The 27,130-nt window shown below is 42.5% G+C and overlaps 1 protein-coding gene and 1 long non-coding RNA gene across 3 annotated transcripts in view; both read left to right on the top strand.

Annotated features, from left to right (window-relative positions):
* COPB1 (COPI coat complex subunit beta 1) overlaps positions 1–1,520 on the top strand; it is a 35,021-nt gene extending 33,501 nt beyond the window's left edge. For both annotated transcript variants that reach the window (XM_034770112.1, XM_034770111.1), the window contains exon 22: positions 1,184–1,520. In XM_034770112.1, the coding sequence (XP_034626003.1) occupies positions 1,184–1,243 (60 nt within the window). In that variant the 3' untranslated portion in view covers positions 1,244–1,520. The remainder of the gene's footprint in view (positions 1–1,183) is intronic.
* Positions 1,521–21,076: 19,556 nt separating this feature from the next.
* LOC117877022 lies at positions 21,077–26,429 on the top strand. The gene is made up of 3 exons (XR_004645595.1): positions 21,077–21,147; positions 25,368–25,472; positions 25,953–26,429. It is a non-coding gene; the product is annotated as an uncharacterized LOC117877022 (long non-coding RNA).
* The last annotated feature ends 701 nt before the right edge of the window (positions 26,430–27,130 follow it).

The following is a 27,130-nucleotide window of genomic DNA, read 5'->3' as shown; positions in this document are numbered from 1 at the left end:
TCATGTTCTGGGTGTCCCTAAACCTCTGATTGGCAGAAACGGTCTCGATGACAGTTGCATTACTCAATAATTGCCCTTGTCTGTTCATTTCATCAGAAGTATCTGGCACTGGCTGGTGTCAGAAGACAGGATACTGGGCTAGATGGACCGTTGGTCTGGTCCAGTATGGCCATTCTTATGGTCGTCTATGTATTTGCTGTGTATATAAAAGAAGTCTACTTATATTCTCACTTGCAAAAAAAAAAAAAAAAAAAAAAAAAGAATTTGTGGGAATTTCTTGGTCCTTAGAAAACATAACCTTGAATAAAGAAGAAACTAATGTATAACTAGAAGTATATTACATAGCTTATCATAAGGGTTCCTTTAGGACTTTTGGATTCAAAAGAACCATTTACTTTACATGATGCTGTTGGAAGACTTTTGAAATGGTTTTGATATAAGTGGGTAGTATGTTTACAATGGAACTCCTACATAAGACACTAAGTTCAATTAAATCTGAGACTTGGTCTAACCTAGGGAGTAATTCACTATTGATTGAGTAGCAGCTGGAACTTTGAATTTCCTTACTTTCGTTAGTTTTACTGAGACCCTAAAACGCACACACACATTCTGTTTTTGGGCTAGTCTCATTTTTTATGGAGGTGGAAAAGATTTTTGGGGGCTTAGCATGTTGAGAGCTGGTGTCTCTATTTATAATTATTATTTTGTATGTATTATGATAGTGTTGAGCTTTTCCAACACTCTAATTTCAATTACTGCCATTTGGACTGACCTTTGTAACTGCTGGACTGACTGCATTTTAAAATGGTGCAACGTCAAGGGGTTAAAATTCTTGACTCTTTTTTGGGGTGATGTTACAACTTTCTAGTAGCAAAAGATATAGTCTATTTACAGTTCATTATTTCAGCAAGATATTATACGCAAATCTAGCTTATTCATGCTTTTTGGAAACTACGTACTGAACTGTAGCTACAAATAAATAAAATGTTGTCATTGTTCAATTAGAAATATTTTCTTTTCCATGTAATTAGTTTCATGAATTTTATATACTGAACTGTAGGTTAATACTGGTAACAGAGAGGTGGTGGTGTTTTGGGGGTTTTTTTGTTGGGGGTGTTGAGATGATAGTAATTTTATGAAATATCCAAAGTGTGAACATCTTTCCTTCTTTATTTCCTTACAGGGAATGGCCCTAAGTCTTGGAGATAAAATCAATCTGTCTCAGAAGAAAACGAGTTTATAAACTTTCCAGATAGTCTTTTCAGAGCTTTTACAATTAAATTTTAGGTATGTGGCTTGTTGGATTCAGAACATCTTATATTCTTCCATGTTCTGTAATTGTAGAAGCAGAGCTTTTGTGCTGAATGCCTTCCAGCGGATAATTTATAGATTCTTCTGATCAATATTGAGTAAAACTTTAAAACATCAATTTATTTTTTTCTCTGTCTTAGAAGTCATGTATACTTTGTCTCTAATATATACTGACTATTTCACAGTACAATAAACAAATCTAAGTCAGGCTGGTTTTGTCCTGATTTACAAATAAACTCAGTGTTATTTGATTACTACTTTTTATATTTCAAGAAAGTAAAGTTTACATTGCTTGCAATGTTTATTATGAATGAATAACCCTGAAGTTTGTAAATATGCAGCTAAGTGATGTGCCCAAAGGAACTTAAACTTCAGAGTTAAATCAAAAACTATCTTTTATGCAGTTGGTTTAATCACCTGGCACTGGCAAAATTTCAATACTAAAAGCTAATGCATATTTCACGAACATTTGCTATTGTCAAATCCCAGCTCTTGCCAGCAATGGGTGAAATTTAAACTAAGTCATGTTCTTTAAGCTGATTCTGTTTGAGAGAAACTGGAATAATGAATTAGGAAAATCTTGGTGTTTCTTTTTATCTGTTATGAGTCTGTTTTTAGTAGCATATTTTGCTCATCTCAGAATACCAGAAAGGGAAAGTGGTGTGTTAGCACTAAGCTGTAGAAATGTAAGCAATGTTTTAACTGGATGCAGTGCACATAGCCACCTTCATAAGATCAGCAAGAAAGGATTCAGACTGTGTGTGATCTTGAGTTGAAGAACAATAAGTTGCACTGCGTTTGTGTGGTACACAAATTATGGAAAAGGTTTAGGGGGGAATCTAAATGGTGGTATTAGCATATCCTTATGCTAATGTTTGCATACAAGAATATTCTACATGGCAGAGCTATATTAGAATAACTTAAGACCCTAAGTACACTCCCCTCATGGCCTTGTCCCCTGCTTGGGCAGCAGTGGTATTGGCCAATCACAGGAACAGTCTGCTGAGTGGGTGAGGAGCCCATCACTCCTCTTTGAGAAAACTGGGGCCTCCCTCCTTCCCAAACTTTCGTTCTATCTTCACCTCCTGCTCACCTAGAGGGAGAACTCTGCATGAACTGCAGTGGCTGTGAGAATCCCTTTCATCCACCCACCACCTCTCCTGCATCCCAGTTCCTCTCCTGGGATGGAGCAGACCTTCTGCTCCATTGGGCTTCAGAATCAACACCCCCGTAAGATGGTTAGAACAGCTTGCATCTCTCAGCTGTATTAGGCTGTTTGCAAAATGCGTTGATTACACTTGTCAAGTTATCAAGCTGCTTTTTTAAAAAAAACAACAACTGTGAGGACTAAAAACATCATTTTGCTTTTAAACAAAACCTTACATTCCCATGTCTCGCATGACATGACACAAGAGGGAGTGGAAGGCATGTGCCTAAGCATCAATCCAGCCCTAATGATAAATTTCCTGTGAACTCGGTCCTTTCTTTTCTTTATCCTCCTGCACCCTCAGGTGCATAGGGTGTCTACCTGTTTCTGCCACTTATTTTGGTCTTGTGCAGGTCTGTCCAGGTTTCAGAGTGTCATGTTGATGGATTTAGCTTCTTTATTGCTCTTAATAATGTTTCTTGAGGTCAGGGTGGGAAAACTACGGCCCGCAGGATGGATCTGAACCGCTGCCTAATGTCAGCTGGTCCGTGGCAAGTCTCCGTGCTGCGGGCCAGAAGCCCTGAGCCTCGCTTCTCAACCTGCTGCAGGGGGAAACCACGATTGCCAGGCCATTAAAAGTCTGGTTGCAGCTCTGGGAAGTGGTTGGCATGTCCCTGTGGCCCCAAGACGTAGGTGCGATCGGGGAAGCTCTATGTGCTACCCCTACCCCTCCGTCTAGGGGCTGGACATGCCGGCCGCTTCTGGGAGCAGTGTGGAGCCACGATAGGCAGGGAGCCTCCCTTAGCCCTGCTGCACCACCGACTGGGAGCTGCCTGAGGTAAGTGCCAGCTGGCCGGAGCCCACCCTCTGAACCCCCTTTCCCAGGTCGGAACCCTGCCCTGAGCCTCCTGGAACCTGCAGCTTGTCCCCCTCCTGCAGCTTGTCCCCCTTCTGCACCCCAACCCTGTGCCCCAGCCCTGAGCCTCCTGGAACCTGCAGCCCACACCCCAACCCCCACCCCAGTCCTGAGATCCATCCCACACCCTAACTTCCAGACCCCACACCCCAACCCTCAGCCCACTCCGGCACTCCAAACTTGGCCCCAGTCTGGATCCCCCCTTCTCCACCCCACATCCCCAGCACCACCCCAGAGCCCTCACCCCCTCCTGCACCCCAGCTTGGAGCCCCCTACCGCACCCTGAACCCCACATTTCTGGCCCCACCTCGGAGCCTAGGGGAAACCCCAAGCTTTCACAGCTCACCCCTCTCCCCCCCACACACATGGGGATGGAGCTGAGCACCGGCTTGCCCTGGTGTGGCGGGAAGCCTGGAGACTCTGCACCCACACACACACACACACACACACACACACACACACAGACACACTTTTTTCTGTGGGTCAATGGTCCCTTATAGAAAAAAGGTTCCCCATCCAAGCTCTAGGTTGCCCTCCCTCTTTTGAGGGTATGTCCATGTTACCACTATCTTAAATATGTCAGTTATCTTGTCATGTCTGATGCTTTAAGTTAGTGTGCTTTGCTTAGAATTTCTGATGTAATAAACTCTTTCCAGTGGACTCTGAAAATCTTGTGCAGGTTACACCACTGAAAATCCACAGTAACTCCATTGACTGTTGTAGAGTTACTCTGGATTTACACTGATGTAATGGATTAGATTAGAATATGACCCATTGTCTTTTATAGTGCATATTCAGCAAATTATCAAGGTATGGCTCCTACTTGCCCTCCCTTTTGGGGTTCTCCCACATTAATGAAAACAATAGTTTCAGGGCAATAAACTTAATTTCTAGAAAAACATTTACAGTCATATCTTGTGAGCAAAGAAAAGCCTGGAATCTAGATAAACATGTAAAAAGCAACAGAGGGTCCTGTGGCACCTTTAAGACTAACAGAAGTATTGGGAGCATAAGCTTTCGTGGGTAAGAACCTCACTTCTCCACCTGGAGATTTCCATTACTTGCATCTGAAGAAGTGAGGTTCTTACCTACGAAAGCTTATGCTCCCAATACTTCTGTTAGTCTTAAAGGTGCCACAGGACCCTCTGTTGCTTTTTACAAATTCAGACTAACACGGCTACCCCTCTGGTACTAGATAAACATGTTCACCTCTCCTGAAGGGGATAGGATTAGTAGAGTATGCTTAAGGAGACTGTGTCCTATGTGTGCTGCAGACCCCAAACCTATGGGGGCCTCCTGAACTGTGAGTACCGGGACCTTATTGCCCAAACCCTGTTTCGGGTGCAAACATTTACAGTCATTTACAAACATTTACTGCAACCCTGAAGTATAGAAACAGCAATAGAACACACTGGTGGAAGACTTATCTGTGCAGAGCTCCTCAGAGCCATTTGTGAATGTGCTGCGAGGGGTATAGGATTTAACCTGCCATGAAATACATTTTGCTGCAAGCATTTTATTTGTGTAAGAGCATGAAAATAAATGTTCAGCACAAGTTGGTGTGCCTTTGAAAGTTGTGATACTTGCAAGAAAAGAAAAACTCAATGTTCCCAAAAATAAATGAAACATGAAACAGACAGGGTTGCCAAACTTTGTCTTCTAAAAACACAGTGCCATGGACCATGTCCATAAGAGTCGTGTTCTTGAGGAAACTCTTAGTTCAATAGTATAATTTTGTTCAGGTTTAACAGATCCCTTGGTATGAGCTTGATTAATTTAGAGGGAGTAGGTGGTGGTAGAATTGGAATCTGAGTCCAATGCGGAGGTGCCCTTAGTGCTCTTCTGAGCTGCCTACATATTAGACAGATGTGCATAGATGTGTATTCCATCTCCAACTACTAGAACCCATTGTGGTTTGCTAAAGGTTTTTTTCAGTAACTAGTGTATGGGCCATGTTTGGTTCATGATATATCATATACCCTGAAAAGTGGATACTAATTTCTTGCAGATATATTCTTCTCACGGTTGCACATTTGTTTCTTGAGTCTGAGACTACAATCGTAGAGATTTGGCTAAAAGTAGGGGTTCTCCAGCTTTGTCGTAAGGTGGATCGCATCTTGAGAGAGAGTCTTGAGGACCACCTCTCCCCACATTCACAATTATGTGGATCACCTCCTCTGTGACTGCTGATCAAATACTATTCTTGTGACGACTGCAGCAATTGCTTATATGGAGGAGGAGAAATAAGAAAATGTGCTTTGCTCTGTTTTTAATGTGTGTTAGCAGTTGGAAATGAGGAGAGCCAGGAGCATGTGACCAGCAAAGATCCTATAGCCACAGTTTGAAAATTTGTTCTAAGGCAGGGGTGGACAAATTTTTTTGTCCACATCTGGGTATGGAAACTGTATGGAGGGTCATGAAATTAGGGGTTAGGGTGTGGGCTCTGGGGTGGGGCCAGAAATTAGTTCCGGGTGTGGGAGGGGGCTCCAGCCTGGAGCAGGGGACTGGTGTGTGTGTGTATGTGTGTGTGGGGGCTCTGGCTGGGGATGCAGACTCTGGGCTGGGGATGAGGGGTTTGGGGTGCAGGAGAGTGCTTTGGGCTGGGACTGAGAGGTTTGGAGGGTGGGAAGGGGGATCAGGGCTGGGGCAGGGGGTCAGAAGTGCAGGCTCTGGCCTAGTGGCTCTGAGCGCTGTCCTGTCCACAGGCACCACCCCTGGTGGGAGCTCTGGGGGTGGCAGCGTGTGGAACCCCCTGGCTGCCCCTACACGTAGGAGCTGGAGGAGGGACATGCTGCTTCTGTGAGCCACGGCACATGCGGAACAGGGCAAGCCCCGACCCTGCTCTCCGGTGGGAGCTCGAGGGCCAGATTAAAACGTCTGAAGAACTGGACCGTAGTTTGCCCACCTTCCCACCCCGTTCTAAGGGGTGCAAGAGACTCTGATTCTGAGTAAGTGGTATGGAAATATAATATGGCTTTAATCTCAGATCTCAATTAGGTGTGTCCTACAGAGCATTTGTTGCTTGTCAATAGAGAAATTACTAAATCAAGAAGACTACTATGCTTTAGGGTCTGGTCACCCAACATACAACTTTTTAAACTGAAGTAAAATTTAAGTAAAACAGGTATTGGAACATGGATACTCAACATTGTACAAAATTCCAGCATTGGAGCATAGCAACCTGTTCTGGTGGTCATGAAATTGTGTACACTATATAACACTCACACAGTAAATACCTGCAGAAGGTAAATGCCTTCTAAAGCCTTGGCTTGTGAAACTCAGGAAAGAACCTGGAGCAGCTATAAGCCAGTGGCATATTTTAGAAACAACAGATGATGATTCTGTTTCCATACACGGATGTATGGAAAAAAGCAAGAATGTGTGTATACATATGATAAAAAGCCCAAATACAACCCCCAAATTTATAAAGTTAACGTATCATTACACAAGAGGGTGCTATCTTACAACTGGTCTGAAATTTGGTGATTTAGTACTTTAAAGCATTAATGAGGAGGAGAGAAATCAAGGAAATACTCTTAAAATCTAGGGTGTTTGGGGTTTTTTGTTTTGTTTGGTTTTTGACATGAAACAGATGTAGAATGAATCTGTCCTATAGTTTGGAACTCTTTCACTGTTTTAGGTATATTTGCAGATTGCCTGGCTGCGTAATCAGTGCATGACGGTACTGGCAGCTCAGTATACTAATATAATGCATCTGTTTCAGGGCTGACTTTTTCCTCTAGAGATTGTCTTTTTCAGAAGCACAGTGAGATAGTTTGATTGTGTACATATGGATTAGGGAGTATCTCATATATGAAGGGCATGACAGTGATTTCATTGGGGGAGGGATGTAGATTAAATTTAAGTAGTCCTAATCATCATTTTGCACATAAATTTTAGCAGTGGTTTAGGCAATTTTTTGTTTGTTTGATTAAAGCTGCAAATATACAACTTATCTCACTGGACTGGACCTTTCTCCTAGTCCCCTGAGGATCCCCTTTTATGACCATTTTGCATAGTGTATTTTAGTCTCTCTCAGATTCTAGTGTATTGTTTGCAACTTGAATGTATTACCTAGAATGATCCAGAGTAGAGCTGTGCAGGAAATGGGGTTTTTTTCCATCATGAGAAAAATTGAGATTTCAGATGTTTTTCCTATTTTGCATTAGCATGAAACAAAGACCTTTCAAAATTTAGAAAGAGAAAACGCATGCAGACACCCCCTCCTCAGAACAGCCAAGAGCCTGGTGGTTGGGGCACTCACTTGGGATTGTGGGTGATCTTTGCTCAAATTGCTTTGTTTCCTACATCCTTGATGTGTGCCCTAACTACCAGGCTATAAACTAATCTGGGTTGGGGAAGGGGGTTCTCTCTCTGTGTCTGACCAGAAATTCTGTCCTGAACCCAAGAAAACTTCCCAACAAAGGTTTAATAGAAACTAATAAATTTTATTTAATAAACTAGTATTTTCTGATGAAAATAGTTTTGTCAAAAATTTCCTGACCAGCTCCAAACCAGAAGCACCAAGTATACAGAGTTAGTAATAGGATGGCATCTTGATTTTGTTGAAGATAAGTAATATTTTTAATGTGCCCCTAGTTATCCCAAAATTGGGTGTGGGATCCCATGTGTGAGCTGAGGAGCCTTATCTCAAGTGTGCAGACAGAGCTTTTGCACATCGAAGGACTGGGCCAGTATCTCTAAACTCTGTTTACTAATTTCTTGGAAATAACCCAGAGGTCTTAAATTTTAGGCGTTTTTATGAAAGCATTACATAACTAAGTAACATATGAACAAATACATCTACTTTTTGATGGGTTGTGATATTAATACCATTTGATTAAAAAAACTACTTTTTTCTCCCTCTTTCTAATTGAGGTTCTGTATGGTAGAATTGTGTTGGATTTTTTTCTAATTCTTTTTCATGCTCACTGACAGGATTCTTGGAAATGCTTTCTCATTTTTGTGAAAGATTTATATTTAGAAATGTTTGAAAATCAAATCTTCATACATGAGATTTATTCTTAGAATTTCAAAAATAGTGTTTTCCCCTTTTATTCTGATCTCCCATGGTTCCAAATAACTTCCTGTCATTCATTTTAGCAGTTAACGATACATGTATTAAAAGACAAGATCTGCACACACTGGGTTGTCCTTAAGCTGCACATTTATTTCTTGAGAATACGTAATGATATCACCAAGAATGACCTTAAGCACATCACTGTAGACTGCTGTGGCTTTGGGAAGAAGAATAAAAGAGTTCGGGGCTCAAGTGGTGTTCTCGTCCATCCTCCTTGTTGAAGGAAAAGGCCCTGGCAGGGACCATCGAATCATGGAAGTAAATGTGTGGCTACGCAGGTAGTGTCGGTGAGTGGGCTTTAGCTTCTTCGACAATGAGCTGATATTCCAGGAAAGAGGGTTACTGTGTTGGGATGGGCTCCATCTATGGGAAGAGAATCTTTGGACACTGTCTGGCTAACTCTATAAGGAGAGCGTTAAACTTAGTCTTATGGGGGATGGTGACAAAAATCTAGCTATGCGCATCTAGGCTCAAGTAACGAAGACAAGGAGAAGGAGTTAAATTCTGGGGAAGGAACTAGAAACTGCATTAAAGAGGCAAGAAGAAAAACAACAGGGTAGTCTGCAAAATATCTTTGATGACCAATGCAAGGAGTACAGGGAACATGCAGGATGAACTAGAAATCATGGTATATGAAGAAATGTATGACTTAATTGGCTTTACAGAGACTTGGTGGGACAACTCCCACAATTGGAAAACTAGCATTGAGGGATATAGCTTGTTCCGGAAGGATAGGTGTGGGGAAAAAGAAGGAGGCATTGCACTGTCACTGTATGTCAAGAATATATACACCTTGCTCTGAGGTGATGTTATGGTGGGGGTCTATTACAGACCACCAAATCAAGAAGAGGAAGTGGATGAGATGTCCTTTAAGCAGGTAACAAGATTAGCTAACACACGGGGGACTGGACTAGAAGATGACTCTCAAGGTCCCTTCCAGTTCTATGATTCTATGAGCTAGTATTAATGGGGATTTTAATTTCCCTGATATCTGTTGGAAGTCTATTACAGCAAAATAGTCGGGAACTTGGGAGGAAGTGATCATAATCAATAGAATTCAAGATCCTAAGGAAAGGAGGACATGAGAACAGCAAAACTAGGACACTGGACTTCATAAAGGAAGATTTCAACCAATGCATAGAAATAGGAGGCAAGGTCCCATGGAAAGACCAGTTAGGAAGAAAAGGAGATGAAGGGGGCTGGCAGTTCCTAAAAGATGTAATACTAGAGGCTCAATATCAAATTATTCCAACATAGAGGAAAGATAGGAAGAGGCACAGGAGACCAAGGAGCTTTTTAGCTATCTAAAAACCAAATGGGATACATGCAGGAAATGGAAGGAGGGGCTTGTCACCAAGGAGATATCCATGGGAATAGCGCAAGTGTGTAGGGACAAAAGTCAGGCAAGCCAAGGCAAGGAATGAGTTACACTGGGCAAGAAATGTTAGAGACAACAAGAAAGGGTTCTACAAATATGTCAGACAAAAAAGAAAGATCAGGGATGATGTGGGTCTGCTGCTCAATGGAGAAGATGAGCTGGCAACGGAAGATAAGAGGCAGAGCTGCTCAATGCCTACTTTGCTTCAGTCTTCACACAAAAAAATAAGGTGGCCAGATGACTAGCAAAGTTATCATAGACAATAAAGGGGAAGGGATGCAGATCAGGATAAGTAAAAAAACATGTCATAGATCTTCTGACTAATTTGAATGAATTCAAGTCAGCAGAGCCTGATGCTGTTCACCCCAGGGTGCAGAAGAAATCTTTGTGCCATTGGCAATAATATCTGCAAACTCATGGATGATAAGTTAGCCCTTCTCCCGTCTTCCAGGACCTAACGTAATGCCCATTTTTAGGTGAGCCACATCCACACAATATTTATACTAACTGTATGGCCCTGAGGATGTCACATGGGCTGCAGCTGTGTGCTGATTGGGCTGCAAGCGGCCCGCAGGTCGTGGGTTCAGAACCACTGTACTAGAGCAATGTGTAAAATACTCAATTTGAAAATATCTGGAGGATGAAGGGGTGATCACTTGCAGCCAGCATGGATTTACTAAGACCTAATCATGCCAAACCAGCTTGATTTCCTTATTTGACAAGGTAACTGGTTTGATGGATGGGGAATGCAGTGGACATAGTATACCTGAACTTTAGCAAGGCTTTTGACACAGTCCCACATGACATTTTCATAAGTAAGCTGGAGAAATGCAGGCTTGGTGGCTACCATTAGGTGGGCAGATAATTGGTTAAACAACTGCAAACAAAGAGGAACTATTAATGGAATGATTTCAGATTGGAAGGAGGGCTCAGGTAGGGTTCCACAGGGGTCTGTTCTGGGTCTGGTGTTGTTTAATATCTTTGTTAATTACTTGGATATAGGAATAGAGTGCATATTGATCAAATTTGCAGGTGACACAAAGCTGGGGGGGTTGCCGGCACTTTGGAGGATAGAGCTAAATTTCAAAGGGATCTTGATAAATTGGAAAACTGGGCTAAAAACAACAAAGACAAATGTAAGGTGCTACACTTAGGGAAGAAAAACAAATGCACAAATACAGAATGGGGGATAACCGGCTTGGCAGCAGCACTGCTGAGAAGGATCTGGGAGTTGTGGTGGATCACAACCTCAATGTGAGTCAACAATGCAATGCTGTTGCAAAAAAAGCTAATGCAATTTTGGATTGCATTAATGGAGGCATAGCATGCAAGTTACGGCAGGTGATAGTACCACTCTACTCTGCACTGGTTAGGCCTCAGCTGGAATACTGTGTCCAATTTTGGTCACCAGTGTATATAAGGGAGGTAGAGAAACTTGAAAGGATCCACAGGAGAATGACAAAGGTGATCAAAGGGATAGAATGCAAGCCATATGAGCAAAGGCAGAAGGAACTGGGTATGTTTAGTTTGGAAAAGATGAGATTAAGGGGGGATATAATAGTAGTCTTCAAATACTTGGAAGGCTGCCATAAAAAAGATGGAGAAAAGTTGTTCTCTTTTGCCGCAGAGGCAGGACAAGAGGCAATGGGTTCAAACTACCGCACAGCAGTTTTAGATTAAATCTCAGGAAAAACTTCCTAACTGTAAGAACAGTAGGACAATGGAACAAACTGCCTAGAGAAGGTCACTGGAGGTTTTCAAAAAGAGGCTGGATAGCCATCTATCTTGGATGTTTGGACACAACAAATCCTGCATCTTAGCAGGGGGTTAGATTAGATGACCCTTGTGGTCCCTTCTAACCTTATGGTTCTGTGATTCTATAAGTGTTTAACCGTATATAGCATCTTTACTTTTTTGATAGGATTCCCAATGGCCTTTGCATTGTCTGAGCTCTGATTTTTCCTTCCTTTTTGTTTGAATATTTTACGGCAGTGACAAGAATTACCTGATATGTCATTTCATGCAATGTCCCAGCATAACATAGCATGCTGAATAGAAACTCACTTGACTAGTCTTTATGCTTCTTTTTCATATGAAGTCTATCATTATTTTCCATAAACATTTGCATATAATGGCATTACTGGTCCAAATTCTTTTGAGTTACAGCCACTGAAATGTACCCTCTGAAAATTGCTCCTGTGCAGAAGGCCAATGCACCACTTAACTCCAAATTAAGTCATCTGTTGAGAGCTTATATAAGATATTGGTGGTGTATAGGCCTAGAGCTGAACAAAAACTTTTCTACAAAACATTTCTCTGCCAAAACTGAAAGGTTTTGTGGAAATGTGTCCATTTCAATACATGATATCAGTAAGGGGCCTATTGCCCATGTCAGAATAGCAATCGCTTTATATTGAGGCACTCACTGGCAGTGTGGAATGCCTAAGTTCAGGTCCCAGCTCTGCCTGATTCAGAACAGGGACTTGAAAGTGGGTCTTCTCCATCCTTGGTGATTTCCCTGCCTGCTGTTCTATTGGCTGTTCTGGGTTGGTTCTGGCTCCTGTGTTTTGTCATAAAAAAAATTCAAAAGGTTTCAGCTTTGTTCCAATGCAAAATGAAAACAAACATCGAAACCATTTTTGTTCAAAATGGAATTGTTTTCTGGCCACCATAAACCTCCTACTGGTTGCCTGCACAGGGACTATTTCAATTAGTTGTACAATTTGGCTCACTATGCTATAATACAATATCCTATTGTGAAGGGTTCCCCCCTGGGTGCCACCTGGAATTGAGGTACCACTGAGCCGCCTGACCCACCAGCCTCGCTCCCTCTCACACTGTACTCCTGTGACAAGCTGCAAAGCCTTCCAGCCTGCACTTTCACCAGCATTTCACTCACCCAGGAGCAGTTATACGCAGGCTCTCTAACCACCAGCTTCCCAGCCTGGGACCCCAGAGCAGTACTGTCCTGCTCTGGTCAAATCTGGCCACTATACAGGTTTAATACCTGGTCCGCCTTTCCCTCAATGTAAAGAGAACAATGCATGCTTGTGTTAACCAAGCAGAGATTTTCCCCAAGCACTCTAGTCAAAGCTCACTGGTTTAAATTAAAACATAAAATAAGTTTATTAACTACAAAAGAATAGATTTTAAGTGATTTAACTTGGGACCATCACTTCCCACAGTTCAGTCCTTGTCCCTCAGGTGTTTCCAAGTGTGTTGTTGTAGGGAGAGTGTGGTACCATCATGATGTCGTTTCCCCCTTTTATATCTTCTTCCCACTTGCTGGAAAGCAATTTTGCTATGACCTGCGTCAAACAGTTCCCATTGTATAGTGCTACCTCTGAGAGGTTTCAATTGCACACAGGCACAAGGATTACCCCAGGAACTGTGTACATTTCCTCAATAAGTCATTAACATTATTTGGCCTTTTTACTGTTGTACCTGAAAGGCTGCTTGTGGGTGTTTTCAACCTCACAACATGTTTCAGTAACACATACATAGCCAAACTTCATAACTTCACATACAATGATAGCATATACAATCTAATGAGATATTCATGTCTAGCAGATCAAGACTTTTAGAATGATACTTCACAAGGCATTCTTTGTACAAAACATATCCTAATTACATGACAATGGTAATTATTGGGGTGCCAGGGTGTCACACCTATGATATATAATGGCAACCTGAGGTAACACATGTTGCTACTGTACACTACATTCTTACATATTTGGATTCTCTAAAGCATGCAATAAAACTGAAATTCAGTTTCTCATTAGTTTAATTCCAGTTATAGTTAAAATGTCCAGCTTGCCTACAAAATACAATATTCAGTCAGAGCCTAATTCAACTCCTATTTAAATTAATCCAAGTAGTGTTGGGCCCTTGCACCAGCTTTTCTTTTCAAAGGTGCAAGAAAAGAAGCCATTAAAAAACCCTCCAGTCTCTGACCAGGCAATACTCTCATGCTATAGGAATTATCTAGAAGCAAGTAATGGGTATTTTCCAGATTGAACTAGTGCAGCTTTAACTACAGATATAACTATTGCAGGATTTGTATACCTGTTCCATAAATAAGAACAGTTTTTGTTTTTTTTCCCTACGCCTGTTCTCACTTGTGGAGGAGTCATACAAGTCCAGCTACAATACTATATCTAGCCTTAATAAATGCAAATGTTACCATAGAAACCTCACTTTGAGAGGGGTAATTATGATATATTGGAATGCCAAAGAAACCTGTTCTGTCAGCATACAGACACTAGTAGCAGATGAAGACATTTATCAGTAAGTCGCTTAAGTCGATTATTTATGGAAAATGCAAATTACTTAAGACATTCCACTGTATGAAATTTCTTTGTAATTAAGTGAAAAATTAGGGACCATATTAATTCCAGCTAATTCCTTGTGTATTATTGTACAGTACTAAAAAATCAAACTGTCTTTCCTACTAAATACTTGTTTAACTTTATACTTGTGGAAAGTTCAAGTATTCCTGAACAGCTTTCTGCAACCATACAAAATTATATAACAGTTACAGGCTTTTCAATATACATAGTTTGCAGAGAAGAGGCTTGCGCTGCAACATTGTATTTATACTTGCATTTGCTTACCACTGGTATGTTACAAATACCACTTCCTGTTGCTGTACAGGTTTTCTTTGTGAAGTTAGTACTGTAGGTGTCTTTGAAAGGGCACAGAGGGTAAATATTATGAAACATACCTAAATCAATGGAACCTAGGCTCCTAAATCATTTAGTGGCCTTTGAAAATTTTACTCAGAATCCCTACTTGATTTTCAACAGTTAACTCTCTCTGCTCAAATCTCCCACAGTGTTTAGTCTGGCACAGCAAGGCAGAACTGGGACCTGGAGATCCAATCAGACACCAAGACCGAGCCCTGGAAAACAGCTATCTGTAAGTCAGATGGGAGAGGGGTCTTTGGCAGAGTTCTACACCCAGTCGTTGGAAGGGTGACCAAAAAGGTCTGTCATAAACATATAGCTAAGGGTAGCACAAAATCCCTCCTTTACCTGTAAGGGGTTAAGAAGCTCAAATAACCTGGTTGGCACCTGACCAAAAGGACCAATAAGGGGAGAAGATACTTTCAAATATGTGGGGGGAGGTTTTGTTTGTGCTCTCTTTGTTGCCCTTTCTGGAACAGAGAGGGACCAGGGCAGGAAAAACCATCTCCTAAAACCCTACCTGAAATAAGCATTTAAGATTACAAACTGTAAGTAATAGCAAGGAAATGCGTTAGATTATCTTTTGTTTTAGCTTGTGAATTTTCCCTATGCTAAGAGGGAGGTTTATTCCTGTTTTTTGTAACTTTGAAGTTTTGCCTAGAGGGGAAGCCTCTGTGTTTCAAATCTTATTACCCGGTAAAATTACCTTCCATCCTGATTTTACAGAGGTGCTGCTTTTACTTTTTCTTTATTATAAAGTTCTGCTTTTAAGAACCTGATTGGTTTTTAGTGTCCTAAAAACTCAAGAGTCTGGTCTGTGCTTACCTTGTTTACCTATTTTGTTGGCATATTATTCTCAAGCCTCCCCAGGAAAGGGGGTAAAGGGGCTGGGGGGGGATATTTTGGGGAAACAGGAACTCCAAGTGGTCCTTTTCCTGAGTCTTTGTCTAACTCACTTGGTGGTGGCAGCTATACCGTCCAAGGACAAGGAAGAATTTGTGCCTGGGGGAAGTTTTAACCTAAACTGGTAGAAATAAGCTTGGGGGGGGTCTTTCATGCGGGTCCCCACATCTGTACCCCAGAGTTCAGAGTGGGGAGGGAACCCTGACAAGGTCCTAGCCTGAAATTTCCTTTTTGACGTACTGTAATATGGCCAGGGCCGGCTCCAGACACCAGCCTGGCAAGCAGGTGCTTGGGGCGGCCGCTCCGGAGAGGGGCGGCACGTCCAGCTATTCGGCGGCAATTCGGCGGACGGTCCCTCACTCCCACTCGGAGCGAAGGACCTCCCGCCGAATTGCTGCCGCAGATCGCGATTGCTGTCGCGGCTTTTTTTTTTTTTTTTTGGCTGCTTGGGGTGGCCAAAACCCTGGAGCTGGCCCTGAATCTGGCTTTAGTAAATTCTGATCAAAGCAAGAATCTGATTCTTCTTTGACGTTCTTGGATGCAAACAGTCAGCAGTACTCCCACTGCTGTTTAAAGGCAGCTGGGCCAGACCGACAGTTTGGGAGAATTTAGTGCATTTTAGATTAGTTTTTCAATAAGCAAAGAAAATGAAACTAACCGCAGGTGGAAAAAGTCTTGAGAGTTGCAGGGGGTGGAAGTTTTAAGGCATGGGCTGGTCTTAGAAGCCATGATGGAAAATATATTGTTATGCATCAATGAGCAACACAATATTCAATACAGTGAAAAATATTTTCCTGCCTTCTTTTTCTATTGTTCGTTTTTTCTCATTTACTCTAATAGACATGGCATATCTATTATTGAATAGAGAGGGTGACTTCTATTACTGCCTTCCACTGTGAACTAGTTTTCAGTCGTTCTCTCCAGAGTAAACAGAAATCTTTATTTTTAACACTTAACACATGTAATGCACGAGGTGCATGGGGCAAAATGCACTCTAGGGCTGCCCCATGTAGCTGATACCTTCCCTTTGAAGAGCACTGATATTTTATAAGCTAAATGCTTCCTCCAGAGTATGAAAGGGTAGGCTTTTTGAAAAGGCATTTTAAAAAAAAACGTGTTATAAGACATTGATGCCATGAATAGGTATGGGTTGCTTTTTCTCAAGTAGCTGAAGTCCCCCTAGCCTCCACTCTCATGTCTCAAATACAGGAGTTCTCCATTTATTCATAGTAACCCAAGTCTTTGTGCTTAACTGGCAAGCGAGCCTTAACTCTATGATTATAAAGGATAAAGAACTCGCGCTAAATAAGCAAATTGCACATGGGTATTCTGTGCTACCCCCGCACCTCCCCTTCCCGCCAGTCCTTTCTGGACCATTGTGAATACCTCTCCTCCCACCAGCTTTGAAACACATTACATCATGACTTTTCCTTCACACCAATACTTTGTGGTATCACTAAGCGGACCTATACAGATGCTGGATTGGATGTGTGTTAAGGTATGGCCAGAGCGGGTGCACCTTGCGCCCCCCCCCCCTCCCCCAGCCCTGTGGCAGCCCCCCCCCCTCCCCCCACCCTCACCCCCCCCCCCCCGCAGCAGCTCCCCCACTCCGCCCTGAGGCATCCCCCACCCCGCGGCAGCTCCCCCCGGCCCAGGGAGCTGTGCGACAGCTCCCCGCCCCTTCTCACCTCTGCTCCGTCTCCTCCCCGAGCACGCCATTGTCGCTCCATTTCTCCCACCTCCCAGGCTTGCGGCGCCAATAAGCTGTTTGGCGCCGCAAGCCTGGGAGGGAGAGAAGCAGAGCGGGGCGGCGTGCTCAGGGAAGGAGGCGTAGCAGAGATGAGCTGGGGCAGGGAGTTTCCCTGCGTGCTGCCCCCGCCCCCTTACTTGCTGCAGGCGGCCCTCTCCGCGCCCCCCTGCCCCAGCTCCCTCCGCCTAAATGCCAACAATGACCAGGACAGCCAAAAATCAAGCCGCCACGGTCGCCGCCGAAGGACCCAAAATACCGCCTCCCAAATGCTATTGCCCTAGGCGACCGCCTAGGTCGCCTAATGGGTTGCACCGACCGTGGGTATGGCCATTTCTTTTGTTAAATGATTACCTGGACAAATGATGTTGTTTGTTCCAATGGAGTAAGAATAATTAAATTGTTACATTATTTGCCTGAATTTTGGTTCTGTCAGACAAAACTGTTGAACTGACTCCATGGGTAACTACCATGTAATGTGGCAAAAGGTCATGAGTGACTCATGGGACTCACTTATTTGCAATGTAACTGAAATCACCAGGGAGATGATCTGCCTTTTGACAGCTATAGTGAGCTGATTGCCCCAAAAAGGAGGAGGAAATCTGACAATACTGGGAGAAGTGTTGGAAAATGCAGTTGGTAGGGTGCACCAAACCCTTCATAGCTGCAAGTAGAGAAGATTGATATACAAGGCAAGTTCTGCTAAATAGGACCCTTTTATCAAAAGAGCCAAAATTTTTGTGAAGGTCACATTCACTCAATAGTTGGAAATTTACTTGCCCATTCTGGCATGTGCTATGACATACTAATGATTATTTATTATTAAGAATAAGGAAGACCAGATGCCCACTAACTTTCCAACATGCTGCCAGAGTTTCCAGGTGGAAACTGGATAATAGGCTTGTAATAGGCAGATGTTGAGAACTGAACTAAGGTATAGGTAATATAAGCAAAAAGACACAGTTGCAGTCTGGATGGCAGGTATTACCTACCCTAATCTTTTTCCATTACTGTAAAGCAGTTTAAACAATGCTTGTCCTACTTACAGTCATGTTTGCCATATATCAGATTAAAATGGTTTAGTAATATCAGTAGGAAGTGAACTGAAACATGTTCAAGTGTCAGAAGAATTACTCATGTTAATAAACTTTATTCTACCTACAAAAGACAGCAGAAGGACTAGGAGTAACATGCTGAATCAGGGCCTATATTTGGAACACAGATTACCACAGTGTCAAAGCCACAACCAAGCCTCTTTGTTTTTTCCAACCTGCAGTAAATCAATTTCAGAGCCCTCTCTTATCCTCCTTACTCAGGCAAAACTCCATTGACTGAACTGGGAGTTTTGCCTGAGTGAGGAATGAAACAACGAAGTGAAAAATAATAGAAATAAGGGAGAAGCAAAGTGAAGGAAAACCAAGTTGATTTCTCCCAAAAACAATGGAAGAGTTGCAAAAAGTCCCTGAGCATTTATCTTCGATCAGTTTGAAGAGGCACTGAAGATCAATTACTTCTGCTAATTTCCTGGGGTTTATGTAGCATATAGGAATTGGGAAGTATCCCTTTAAATAGTTTGAGCCCTCTAGTGGTGCTCACCATCTCCTATTACAGAGGCCACCAGATCAGTACAGAGTAAAAGAGTATATATATATAGCTAGGTCTTGTATATAATTACTAAACATAGTTATTTGGAACCCAAATATGTCCATATGGTTTTGTCATAATCTTAATGCCAGGTAGAGATCAGAGAGAACAGTTTTTAAAATAATTTTTCTATTAAATAAGTTTCATTCTTGGGAGGGTAGAAAGGGGACAATAACTGGAGAGAAGTTAAAGTATGGAAGCCAGTACTCTACTCTCCAGCTTGGGCTATGCTTGTTCGCTGACTGAGTTCTTCACTGACAGGCTGATACAAATATTAAGAAAAATGGAAATGGAAATGATTAATCATACACAGCATCACTTTGTGCAGCTGGGCTGCACCATCTCACAGAAGAGAGCTCCCATGGGTGATGTCAGTGTCAGAATCACTTGTCTTCATTTCACTCTCTTCTCCTGTATTTGTTTTATGTGATTCCATTCTTAGATTAGATACAACACCTACCTTATGTGTTAGCAGTACACAATTCTGTCATCTGAAAAGTATGTTGAACTGATGCAGATTGTGGAGATGTGCTCTGTGTAGTTCTGTAATTATCCAACTGAATCTCACAAATTGCCCTGTGGAAATTCACCACTTTTTATCTGACTACAGTATACAATAGATCACTATGGCTGAAATTCACCTTGAGCCAACACAAGGCCTATGCTTTACTTAAGTCCCACTTAAGCCCCATTTTGAGACATTAAATGGGGGCCTTAAGCAAAGCATAAGACTCATCTTGGTCTTCTATATGTGGTGAGTTTCACGCTGTATGGGAATAGAGGGCGGAGACTGAGTTTGAGGGCAAATGACAACTGATTTTGCCTGCCCTACCACCTAGCTGTATGTTTTTATTACCTAGTTCACAGATGCACTGAGATCAACAGCTGTCAATGTTTAGTGTTTAATTTATTTTGTTCCTGTGCTGGGCTCAGGGCTGTCCCTAGTTATACTGACACTCAGGTGATGAAGGAATGTTGTCCTGAGGTGGCTCCTGAGGCTGTAATACAAACACTGCAATGTTGCTGTCTTTGTCTTCTATTTTAGGTATAGCACTTGTCACTATAGTATATAAGAATGGAGATCAAATAAGCTCAAGACCTTTTCAAATTACTTCCTCCCACCACCCATAATGTCTGCAGGTTACATATTGGCTCTAGTTTGCAAAAGTGCCTTTATTACTGACCACACTGTAGCAAAGTACACAACAGTCATCCTCAGAACCCACCTTACATATCACCATATGCAGGAGACTCACTAAGGAAGAAAATAACATGGTTTGAGTTTTGAATATCGTTAGTGTTGAGTTTGTTTGGTGTGTGTGTGTGTGTTTATGGTGACAGAGAGTGGTGTTCAGTTCTGGAAAGCCCATTTCTAAAGGTGAATAGCACAGTCCTCAAGATCATTTGGTTTTGGGATCTCTGCTGGAAGCAGTGAAGTTGAAGAATATTGATTTATGAATCTCAAACTTTATCTCTTATAATAATAACTGTACATACCAAGTTTCAGTGGTAGCCATGTTAGTCTGTATCAGCAAAAAAACCTAGGAGTCCTTGTGGCACCTTAGAGACTAACAAATGTATTTGGGCATAAGCTTTCGTGGGCTAGAACCCACTTCATCAGATATATGAAGTAAAAGATACAGGAGCAGGTATAGATACATGAAAGGATGTGGGGTTCTTTACCAACTGTTAAGTCAGTTATGCCCAAATAAATTTGTTAGTCTCTAAGGTGCCACAAGGACTCCTCATCTTTTTTGGACATACCAGGTGTGACAGTCTCCATAGGACAGCCACTGTGTTACCTCACTGCCTCAGTAGTGCAAGCTCATTGAAAGTCCGTCATTTCATTAATAGAAAATGATATGTACAAATCTTGTTCTCCTGAATGGAGATTCCCAAACACTTCAATCAAACACACATACCAGTTTAGATAAAACAATAAAACAAGTTTATTAACTACAGAAAGAAAGATTTTTAATGATTACAAGTAACAAGACACAATGGGCAGAATTGGTTACAAAGAAAACAAAAGATAAAACGCAAACTAATACCTACCTTAGCAAGCTAAATTAATTACAAGCAAAAGATTTTCTCACCACATGCTCTTTCCAGTCTTTACTGGCTGAAAGCCTGTCAGCCATGACCTCTCCCTAGTTCAGTGTTTCTTCAGGCATTATAGCTGCCATGAGCAGAGAGGAATGGAAGAGAAAGAAAGTTTGTGTTGAGTGTCCTCTATTCTTACACCTTTCTCTCTTCTTTGAGGAATATCTCCAGTGGGGATACAGGTGACACCCAGTCTGTCACACGGGAACCCCCAACTGTTCCATTGCCAAAATGTAAGTTTCTCATTCACATCCTTCTTCCTGCCAAAGAATGACCGTTTACCCAGGTGATAGTCTACTTGATTATGCTGACACCTGGCTAGGGTGCTGACTAACCTTTTGTCTCTGAGGAACTGGTTTGAGATTCTTTTCTAACCTTGAAACATGTCACAGCAATGTTATACAGTAAAATCTTATACCTTTACATACAGTGTTGCGGACACACATTTTACCAGGACAATAATGTTTAGTAGGTTATGAGTTTTCAAATGATATCTCACAAAGCATACTTTGTACAAAATGTATCATAGTCTTGTAAAAGTGGTGATCATAAGGGTACAGTCTGTCACACCTTTGTTTAATACAATACCAGCCTTCTACACAAACTTCAACGTGGCTGGACTTTACAAAAATGAGACAAGCCATTTACAATGCACATTTCACTTCTCTACAGAGGAAAAAGGACTGTAAGCTATCTAAACTAATACCTGCCACTGGGGGCTATAACAATGGTACCCTCAACTCATCTAACAACATTGTCAATCTTTCCAACCACACACTTAGCCCAGCAGAAGAGTCTGTCCTATCTCGGGGACTCTCTTTCTGTCCCACCATCCCCACGAACATGATACAGTTCTGCGGTGATTTGGAAGCCTACTTTCGTCGTCTCCGACTCAAGGAATATTTTCAACGCACCACTGAACAGTGCACTGACCCACAGGAACCTTCCTACCAACACTACAAGAAGAGGAACTCTGCGTGGACTCCTCCTGATGGTCGAAATGACAGACTGGACCTCTACATAGAGTGTTTCCGCAGACGTGCACAGGCTGTAATTGTGGACAAACAACATCACTTGTCCCATAACCTCAGCCGTACAGAACGCAATGCCATCCACAGCCTCAGAAACAACTCTGACATTATCATCAAAGGAGCTGACAAAGGAGGTGCTGTAGTCATAATGAACAGGTCAGATTATGAACAGGAGGCTGCCAGGCAACTCTCCAAGACCACATTCTACAGGCCACTATCCTCTGATCCTACTGAGGAATACCAAAAGAAACTACACCATCTGCTCAAGAAACTCCCAGCTACAGTACAGGAACAAATCTACATGGACACACCCCCAGAACCCCGACCAGGGGTATTCTATCTGCTACCCAAGATCCATAAACCCGGAAACCCTGGACGCCCCATCATCTCAGGCATTGGTACTCTGACAGCAGGATTATCTGGCTATTTGGACACTCTCCTCAGACCCTATGCTACCAGCACTCCCAGCTATCTTCGAGACACCACCGACTTCCTGAGGAAACTACAGTGCATTGACGTTCTTCCTGAAAACACCATCCTGGCCACCATGGATGTAGAAGCACTTTATACCAATATTCCACATGAGGATGGACTACAAGCTGTCAGGAACAGTATCCCTGATGAGGCCACAGCAAGCCTGGTGGCTGAGCTTTGTGACTTTGTCCTCACCCACAACCACTTCAGATTTGGGGACAACTTATACCTTCAAGTCAGTGGCACTGCTATGGGTACCCGCATGGCCCCACAGTATGCCAACATTTTTATGGCTGACTTAGAACAACGCTTCCTCAGCTCTCGTCCCCTAGTGCCCCTCCTCTACTTGAGCTACATTGATGACATCTTCATCATATGGACCCACGGAAAGGAGGCCCTTGAAGAATTCCACCTGGACTTCAACAATTTCCACCCCACCATCAACCTCAGCCTGGACCAGTCCACACAAGAGATCCACTTCCTGGACACTACAGTACAAATAAGTGATGGTCACATAAACACCACCCTATACCGGAAACCTACTGACCGCTATACGTACCTACATGCCTCCAGCTTCCATCCAAGACACATCATACGATCCATTGTCTACAGCCAAGCCCTAAGATACAACCGAATTTGCTCCAACCCCTCAGACAGAGACAAACACCTACAAGATCTTTATCAAGCATTCGTAAAACTACAATACCCACCTGGGGAAGTGAGGAAACAGATTGACAGAGCAAGACGGGTACCCAGAAATCACCTACTACAGGACAGGCCCAACAAGGACAATAACAGAACACCACTGGCCATCACATACAGCCCCCAGCTAAAACCTCTCCAGCGCATTATCCACGACCTACAACCTATCCTGGAAAATGATCCCTCACTCTCACAGACCTTGGGAGGCAGGCCAGTCCTTGCTTACAGACAACCCCCCAACCTGAAGCAAATACTCACCAGCAACTACACACCACACCACAGAAACACCAACCCAGGAACCTATCCCTGTAGCAAACCTCGTTGCCTACTCTGTCCCCATATCTACTCTGGCAACAGCATCAGAGGACCCAACCACATCAGCCACACCATCAGGGGCTCATTCACCTGCACATCCACTAATGTCATATATGCCATCATGTGCCAACAATGCCCCTCTGCCATGTACATTGGCCAAACCGGACAGTCCCTCCGCAAAAGAATAAATGGACACAAATCGGACATCAGGAATGGCAACATACACAAGCCAGTAAGTGAACACTTCAATCTTCCTGGTCATTCTATCACAGATTTAAAAGTCACTGTCATTGAACAAAAAAACTTCAGAAACAGACTTCAAAGAGAAACAGCAGAACTAAAATTCATTTGCAAATTCAACACCATTAATCTGGGCTTGAATAGGGATTGGGAGTGGCTGGCTCACTACAGAAGCAGCTTTTCCTCTCCTGGAATTGACACCTCCTCATCTATTATTGGGAGTGGACTACATCCACCCTGATTGAATTGGCCTTGTCAACACTGGTTCGCCACTTGTGAAGTAACTCCCTGCTCTCCATGTGTCTGTATATAATGCCTGCATCTGTAGCTTTCACTCTATGCATCCGAAGAAGTGAGGTTTTTACTCACGAAAGCTTATGCCCAAATAAATCTGTTAGTCTTTAAGGTGCCACCAGACTCTTTGTTGTTTTTACCTTTGTTTAAGGTAAGCTTGTTTGTCAACTCTCTCCACAACATATTTTAGGTGCATATTTCCAGCACACTTACATAACTCTTTATACACCACCCATGCATACATCACACAATGATATGCATGACCAGCATGTCACCAGTTTTCATAAAAGACCTTACTCAGTACACTTTGTATACAGTATTATTGTACTATAAATCAGTTGCTTATTCTTGGAGTTCAGACCCCTTGTTCTTCTTTTGGAGTGTCTGGACCCTGATTGTCACACCATTCGTACAGCTTTATTTGAATGGCGAGAGACCTGAATCAGTCAAGTAGCATCATCCATTAAAGGAGGTGGTGCTTGATTCTCCTGCCCCAATGAGACTCTTATGCACACACACACACACACACACACACACACCAATCTCCTGTGGTGTCTGAAAGAAGTTTAAAGGAGCCCATTTCTCCAAATCCCTTGAAAACTTGCTAAAATTGAAAAACACTCTGCTCTCTCGGTCTCAATCAAGCTAATAACTTAATGGAAGCAATTTATGTGCTCGAAGTGGAGGATTCTGACAGAAGACAAATGTTGTAATTTATACTGCCAGACTCATTCCATGCCTGACTTCACACCAATGGCATTTTAAAAATGCAGGTTCATTATTTTGTTCAGGTGGATCATTTGAAATTACCATTATTCTCAAAGAGTTTATCAAATACTAATGGTGTTTTGCAAAATAAATGGCTTTGCCATTTGCCATCTAGCCCTTTGCTGAGAGAGGAGATGAGTGACTGAGATATTCATTAACTTCTGCCAGTAGCATTAGCTGTAGAACAAAAGTGCATTTTCAAAATCATCTAAAGGATACATGCTCCTTATACCCCTTTGACTATCAAAGCAATCCTGAACACTATACAAATCAAAGTCTTCTGTCTGTGATAACTGCCAAAATCCTTATCTGTAATAAGAATTCAATTTTTCTTTCAAACATGGGGAGTCCCCCTTTTGTCCCATCCCCGCCGATGTTTCTGATATCAAAGAACCACAGTAGACATCCAAACACTCTGGATAATGTACATTTTTCCATGTTTCTCATGTACTAGCTCTATTTATTATGTGTCATATATTTGAATGTTTATATGACCTCCTTTTAATTTCCAGTGATAACTCCCTCCCCTACTTCCCCCCCAAACAGTTTGCTTTCCAATGTGCTTTACAGACATTGACCAATCCAGTCTCACAATGGAGGCTTGACTATTGTACATATCCATTTTTCAGATGGGAGAACTGAGGGGGATAGAGCAATGGCTTGACTGTGCACAGCCTTGCAGCTTCACAAGAGAGTGAGGTGGAGGAGGACCTGCTCCTTTTGCCTCTGCACAGGTTTGTTGTGTTGAAACTTAACCTTGGATAGATTCTCAGATTGCCCCAAATGAGTGAAAGCTGGCAGGTCATGTTAACAGAAACATTCTGTAAAACTGTTGAGAAGTTAGATGGAGACTTAAGTGGTGACTAGGCCTTGGGTTGGTCCTTTGCACATGGTGAATTTCACCCTGTAGGGGATGGAGAACTGGGGCTGAGTTTGACAGCAACTGAAATGGAGGCATAATTAAATGTATGGATTAAAATAACACAGATTGATTAGGCATGATCAGGTTTCTGGTGAAGGTACAGTCTCACTATAGCCAAAGACCAGATCCTCCTTAAGATGATTGGAAGTGTGTATTTAAGGACCGCTGGAAATTTCGCTTTGCCATGGATAGGTTTGATGTGATGTGATTGCAGTCCCTTTTGGACATCTCTGGGGAACACTTAGCTCTCTGTTTCTCTCTCTTTTTCCTGCTCCCTTTATCTCTGTGACAGTCAGGTTCCAGACACCCCAAAAGGAGAACAGGAGGGTTGAACCCTAAAGAAGAAGTAGGTGAATCAGCTGACGGTATGCAATGTTATTGTGCTATAAAAATATGTTGAGTACGGTCTTTTATAAAAGCTTGTAATGTTCTAATCATTATCATTATGAGATGTATACAGGCTATGGTTATATGTATTTGTGTGTCTATAGAGAACTGGGCTCATAAACTTAGGATCTAACTCACAGCAGAACAGTGAGCAATCAGACAGGGAGGGACACCTTCCAAGCCAGATGTTTACATGTATCTAGCTTCAAATAACAAACCATTGTCCAGCCCAGGAAAAGACCAGAATGGGACATTAGAGTTAATGGAAAGATATTGAGACATCTGGGCTTTCAGTCAAGAGGGGGTTTCCACACTCATGAGTCACCATGGACTGAGAGAAAGAAAAGAAAAAAAAAGGGAGGGGGGGTCTTTTAAAAGCAGGGTTGTGTCTGAGGTTTTTCATCCAGAAACTGAGGGACAGTCTATAGGCAGGAAGCTGTCTGTGAAATGCAGGATCCCTCTATAGCTCAGGGGTATGCTGGGAAAATGTTCAAAGGCACTAGGTAACGCATTAGAAAAGGAGTTTTATCTAATATGGAAATGCAAAGCCTGTGCAGTTGTGTGTTTATATGTATTTACTGTGTAACTTGTATGTGTATGCACCACCTCACTCTTTCATTTTTGAATCTGTGGTTTTTCTGTTAAATAAATGTATTGTTTGTTTTTACCCCAAGCAGGTCTCTGTTGTGCAAATGGCACAGGGTGTGTGAGCCGAAGTAAACTGGTGTGAGGGGGGGATTCACGCCTTTGGGGGTGATGAGGAGAAAAGACTGAGTGTCTGCTAGTTAAGAACTTGGGAAGAAGAGATTTGGGGAGACTCGGGACTGGAAGGCTGTTGGTGTCATCCAACAGGGAGTAACTAGGCTGATGGAAGCTTGGATAAGACCTTTTGCTTTGGGGCTGGCTACTGGCATCAGGGATCTGAGCCTTAAGGAACCTTGAGGTTACAGGGCAGATGGTGACTAGGACCCCTTAATGGTCTGAGTGATCCCCAAAACTGCACAGTTTCCTACTCCTGATTTTCCTCTTGCTTTCTTGCTGCTGGCTGTGCTGCATTCTGTACCTGTTGTAAGCCTCCATGTA

Source organism: Trachemys scripta, chromosome 4, assembly GCF_013100865.1.
Source record: "Trachemys scripta elegans isolate TJP31775 chromosome 4, CAS_Tse_1.0, whole genome shotgun sequence".
NCBI lineage: Eukaryota > Metazoa > Chordata > Testudines > Emydidae > Trachemys > Trachemys scripta.
Note: the sequence above shows the minus strand (reverse complement) of the source record. Positions and strands in the feature narration are given on the sequence as shown.